This window comes from Mandrillus leucophaeus, unplaced genomic scaffold (genome assembly GCF_000951045.1).
Source record: "Mandrillus leucophaeus isolate KB7577 unplaced genomic scaffold, Mleu.le_1.0 Scaffold346, whole genome shotgun sequence".
NCBI lineage: Eukaryota > Metazoa > Chordata > Mammalia > Primates > Cercopithecidae > Mandrillus > Mandrillus leucophaeus.
This window is the reverse complement of record NW_012103654.1, coordinates 1,484,881-1,490,616: the sequence shown is the minus strand read 5'-3', so window position 1 is coordinate 1,490,616 and position 5,736 is coordinate 1,484,881. Positions and strand designations below refer to the sequence as shown.

At 42.0% G+C, this 5,736-nt stretch overlaps 1 protein-coding gene across 2 annotated transcripts in view; it reads left to right on the top strand.

Annotated features, from left to right (window-relative positions):
• The first annotated feature begins 306 nt into the window (after positions 1 to 306).
• The window catches only part of MRPS28 (mitochondrial ribosomal protein S28), a 113,881-nt gene continuing 108,451 nt past the window's right edge, over positions 307 to 5,736 (top strand). Inside the window, exon 1 of one of the 2 annotated variants that reach the window (XM_011989081.1) lies at positions 307 to 531. In XM_011989081.1, coding sequence (XP_011844471.1) covers positions 337 to 531 — 195 coding nt within the window. In that variant the 5' untranslated portion in view covers positions 307 to 336. Of the gene's footprint in view, positions 547 to 5,736 lie in introns of both variants that reach the window. The other variant, XM_011989080.1, reaches the window with a different exon arrangement.

Below are 5,736 nucleotides of genomic sequence, written 5' to 3'. Positions count from 1 at the left end.
AGTGCTGGCGGCCATGTAGGGGGGACCGCCGGGCGGGAGAACGAAGGTCACGTTAGCCGAATTTACAGTACAATGTGGACCAACGGATGCCCAGGAAGGCGAAATTCCTGAAACTTAAACGTACTTCTAACGCAAAACTTACCGGGCCCCTTTCCAACTATTTAGCCCACCAATTTTAGCTCAAGTCTTTCCCGCTCCACGCCACTCCCAAAAGAAAGGCAGGCCCCACCCCGTTGGCCTTCAGCGCTCTATGGCCGGTGGGCGGACCTCTTATCGCTCCGCCCCATGACCCGCGCGATTGCGGCGGGGAGGTCAAAGGTCAGAGGTAAAGAAGTCATGGCGGCGCTGTGTCGGACCCGTGCTGTGGCAGCCGAGAGCAATTTTCTGCGAGTGTTTCTCTTCTCCAGGCCCTTTCGGGGCGTAGGCACTGAGGGTGGATCCGACAGTGGGAGTTCCACTGCCACGGAGCCTAAGACGCGCCTAGGCGGTTTCGCGAGCGCGTTGGAGCGGCAGTCGGAGCTTCTGCAGAAGGTGGAGCCCAGGCGGGTGAGAGGGAGTCGCGGGAACTACGCCAATGACGCGGTGGGCGAGGCCTGGAGTAGGGGCGGAGCCTGGCGTAGGAAGGGGAGCCGAGGCCCGAGGCCCGAGGCCCGAGGCCCGAGGCCCGGTTTTCCGGAGTTGCGGTGGATTGTGGCTCAGCCCTCGGCCCCTAGAATCCGTGCTTGGTGTTTTACTTCCTTTCGTTGTCCTTTTGTGTGGCATTTGCTTACTAGACCGGGTTCTGTCCACACTGCGCGTGTTTTGCTGGGGTTGAATGCTGGTGGGAGGGTAACCAGCGGAGAGCCCTGCTAGGTAGGCGATCTAGGGCGATTTCTGGGACGCTGAGGAGAATGGGACTCACACGGAGAGGCTGTGCTCTGCTGGGTCTTGTTCTAAACAGCTCTAGCATGGAGCTTGCTGTCTGGATAAACATCTGTTAATTTAATGACTGGGTGATGAATCACTTTCTGAACTTGGGCAAGTGATTGAACTTGTCAGCGCTTCACCTCTCTTTTGTAAATGTCTTCTTTTTTAAAAAAGTAAAATCTCCATTTGTCTCAGCCAGTACTTTTGTAAAATACCATAAAGTTATAGATAAATGAAATGGAAGAAATAAAATTACAAGCCTAAGTTTTTAATAATTAAACTCAGCAGACATGAAATTGGATTATGTACAAATAAACCCAATTTCTGTATTTTTCTTCCTGGGAAGTAGTACCAAACAGTTCACAAGACTGGCAGTGTCCTGGGTTATAGGGTCATTTTAGTAGCAATTACTGATGTCAAAATTTTTCTGAAATCCAAGGACTAGAAGAAGCCTGGTATATTAGTTTATTTTTTTCTGTTGTAACGAATTACTACAAATTGAGTGGCATAAAACACCAGAAATGTGGTGTTCTTAGGGCTGTGAGAAGTCAGATGGGGTCGCACTGATCTAAAATCAAGGTGTTGGTGATGTTGTGTCCTTTTCTGTAGCTTCTGGGCGAATCTCTTCCTTGCCTGTTAACGTCTCTTCTACCTCTGTCTTCTACTTTTTTGTTTTTTGGGTGGTTTTGTTGGTTTTTGAGACAGGGTCTCGCTCTGTCACCTACGCTGGAGTGTGGTGTCATGATCTCAGCTCACCGAAGACTAAACCCCCTGGGCTCAAGTGATCCTCCTGCTTCATAGCTGGGACTACAGGTGTGCACCACCACTCCCGGCTAATTTTTGCATTTTTTTTTTTTTGTAGAGATGGGGTTTTGCCGTGTTGCCCAGGCTGGTCTTGAATTCCTGGGCTCAAGTGATCCTCCTTCCTTGGCCTCCCAAAGTGCTGGGATTACAGATATGAGCCACCTGGCCTGGCGCGCCCCCCCCCCCCCCGTCTTCTCCGCCCGCCATCTTCTACTTTTGAGATCACTGTGATTAGGTTGGCCTCCCCAGATAATCCAAAGTAATCTAGTTTAAGATCAGCTGATTAGCAATCTTAATTCACCTGCAAAGTTAATTCTCCTTTGCCACGGAAGGTAACATATTCACAAATTCTAGAGATTAGGATGTGGATGTCTTTGTAGGAGGAGGGGGCATTATTCTTTCTACCATATATGGAAAAGTCATAAAATACTAGCAGAATAGCGATGACTGACCTGAAGCCACCTAAGGGTTGGATTTTAGATCTATCCTTAAGGTAAGGCCATAAGAGTTAAGTGCAGTAAGGTTGAAAACAAAGTTCAGTGCTCCCTTCCAAATATTTGTATAAGAAAGGAATTTTTCTATTTCTTACCTAACATTTCTCACTCACACTTCACTCCCATTCACACCACATTCTAAGCCCCTTCGGAAACCCCCATAAAATAATTCTTAATTGCTGAGTTAATTGTGGTAAGAGTGAAAATTGTAGCATCACATGTGTAGTCAGTTAAGTGTTTGATACTCAAAATGTAATGTTTGTTTAATGAAGGAAACAACCAAGGTGTTTTAGAGTCCCCAGAATTCCTATTCCTTTTCCTTTCCTTTCCTTTCCAAGGCAGTTTAGTTTTTCCAGGAGGAGGCTGGGGTGTTTCCTGGCAGTCCCAGCACATCCGTTAGATTTTTCTCAGTCCAGCTCAGGCTCAGCAAGATCCCTGCGTGGTTGTTCTCCGTTTAACACAGTTTAGAAAACATAATTCTGCTAGATAATGGGTAAAGGTGTTTGGTTTTGATGTACAGTTCACCAGTTTCTTATTCACAAGTCTTTGACATCTTGATTTAATGGAAATAAAATTCCCCGGGGAGGAGGATATCAGGAGGCCGTGTTGTAGTCTCCATTCAGCAAGTTCCTAGCTTTGAAGCATTTCAAGTTACGTGGACCCCTTTACTGCTTCTTTGTTGTTGTTGTTGTTGTTTTCTGAGATGGAGTCTCGCTCTGTCTCCCAGGCTGGAGTGCAGTGGTGCGATCTTGGCTCACTGCAAGCTCTGCCTCCCAGGTTCATGCCATTTACCTGCCTCAGCCTCCCGAGTAGCTGGGACTACAGGCGCCTGCCACTACACCCGGCTAATTTTTTTTTTTCGTGTTTTTAGTAGAGACGGGGTTTCACCTTGTTCGCCAGGATGGTCTCGATCTCCTGACCTTGTGATCCACCTGCCTTGGCCTCCCAAAGTGCTGGGATTACAGGCGTGAGCTGCCGCGCCTGGCCTACTGCTTCTTAATTGATACCACTGACTTCAGTTGCCCTCTTGTTCAGGTCATTACACACACTGTGGACCAAAGTTATCTTCCTAAAGTTGGGCTCTATTGCTCTCCTTGAGAATCTTCTAAATCTCCATTCACACTGCCTGCAAGATTAAATATACAATGGTACATCTCTCTACTATGGCTTTAGAGGCCTACCGCCATTCAAGACCCTGCTTAGGCTCAGTTCAGGCTGCCAGGTTCTGCCATCTTTCAACTGAGTGACTTTGGGCAACTTACTTAGCCTATCTACGTTTGCTGTCTTATCTCAAAGTGGAGATAATGCTCCAACTGGAGTTACTGGGAAGTTTATGTGAAATAATACATTTAACGTGCTTTCAGTACGTTGACTGGTACAGAGTAAGCTTTATTCAGTGCATTTTAGCTTTTATGTGGCCCCAGCCATTTCTTCTCCAGCCTTCTGCCTTCCTGAGAATAGTTTCACAGAGGTGTTTCCACAGTTGCACAGTTCTTTGAAGTCCCATTGTTTTCTTAAACAATAATAAACTTTGATTTATCAAACCATGTAGATTCATCTCTTGTAACAGATGTACTGCTCTGGTGGGGGATGTTGATAGTGGGGGAAGCTATGCGTGTGTCAGCACAGGAGGGGTATGGGGATGTGTCTATACTGTACTCTCAATTTTCCTGTAAACCTAAAGTGCTCTAAAAAAATAATTTTTTTTGTTAGTGAATGAATATAAAATGCTATTTAAAAACATAAGGCGATATATGCTCTAACTAGAGGTTGAGCTGTGTCATTCAAGGAGACAATAAAAATCAAGTTTTTTTCGTGGCAAAAAGCCCAAAGCCAAACAAAAATATAAACACCAGAAAACAACCATGCACATGCCATTCTATTTAATCCCAAATGTAAGGACATTCGTCATCACTAATATGTTAACTTGTGATGCCAAAGTAACACGCGACACATCAGAATAAAATTTTTCCTAAGTTTTCGCAGTAGAATATGTTTCAGGAGGTCAGATACCTTGTCTTTCTTATTCTGTTGTATTCCCAGTGCCTAGCACAGTCCTTGACCCATAGTGGGCATTCGGTAAATATTTGCCAAATGTGTGAATGAATGAATAGTACGTGTAGTGCACATTTGAACTTCAGTTACACTTGGCCTGTCTTTGAATTGTAATATGTGTGACTGTTCACAAACAATTGTACAAGAATAGTATAGCCTTGAGCATGTCAGTTGAATGTGCCTATCCAGAATAATTGAGTAAAAATAATTTTAAGAGTAGTAAGAGATTGAAAATACCTCATTAGTTTTAGTTTTAGTGTTTATTGGAAGTTTTCAATGTTTTTCTAACATATTTATGGTAAGGAATTTGAGGAGTTGTTGGGTGTTGATAGGAATTCAACTTGTGAAAAAACTAACTTTACCTCTTTTGAAGTTACTGGACCTATTTAATTGAAGAGTTTCCTGAGATTACAAGATGAATAAATGCCAATTGTGTATTCAGGATTTTTGAAAAATATTGTTTACAAATTTTATAAAAGTAATATTTGGTTACTTTAGAAAGAAATTTTAAATAGCTCTGTAAGTTATTTTGGAATTATTTAGAAAGAAATTTTAAATAGTCCTGAAGGTTATTATGTGAAATGTAAAAGTCCCTTTTTCTTACTTTCTCAAGGCTGGAGAGTGTATTTTTTACGCCTAGCTACAGAGTTTTATATTACACACTTATAAGTATAAGCTAAGTATTACTATATATTTAAAAACATTAATTGGTTCATAGTATGAATACCGTTTTAAACTATATTACAGTTAAAGAGTGTAAATTCTGCAGTGACGCAATCTTGGTTTAAATCCTGGTTCCTTTACCATTTACTAGCTGTGTTGCCTTGGAAAATTACTTAGTATCTGTGTATCTCCTTTTCCCCCTATGTCATGAGATTTTTATGAGATTAAATGAATTCATTTTTTAAAACACTTAACACAAGTGCCTGATACTTAATAAGCACTTAGTATGTTTTAGTTGCTGCTGCTGAAAATTGCAGTTTTTACCTAAGTAAGACTATTTTTCCTTATCATTACATAATATTTGCTTGGTACTCCATGGTGTGGATGTAGCATAATTTATTTAAGCAGGAAAGCCTTCATTATTGAACTTTTAGGTTGTTTCTGTTTGTTTTTGTTTTCTGACACAGTGTTACAGTGAACATTTGCATTTTTTGCATACTTATGAGAGTGTATTTGTAGGCTATATGTTGGGTAAAAGTGTACACACAATTTGAGTTACAGCCTGTTTGTACTGAACTCCCACTTACAGTACATGACAATGTCTGTTTCCTCAGCCCCTTATCTACACATGGGGTGTAATAGGTGGATTTTCTTGATATTCGACAATTAAAATACAGAAATTGGGAACTGGGATTATCATCCTTCATTCCTGATTTCAGTTTTTGATTTTTATCATTATAACTTCATGTTGACAATTTTTGACTTTATAATAAGTGCTGTCAATTTGAACTCATAAAATGCACTTAAAATAACA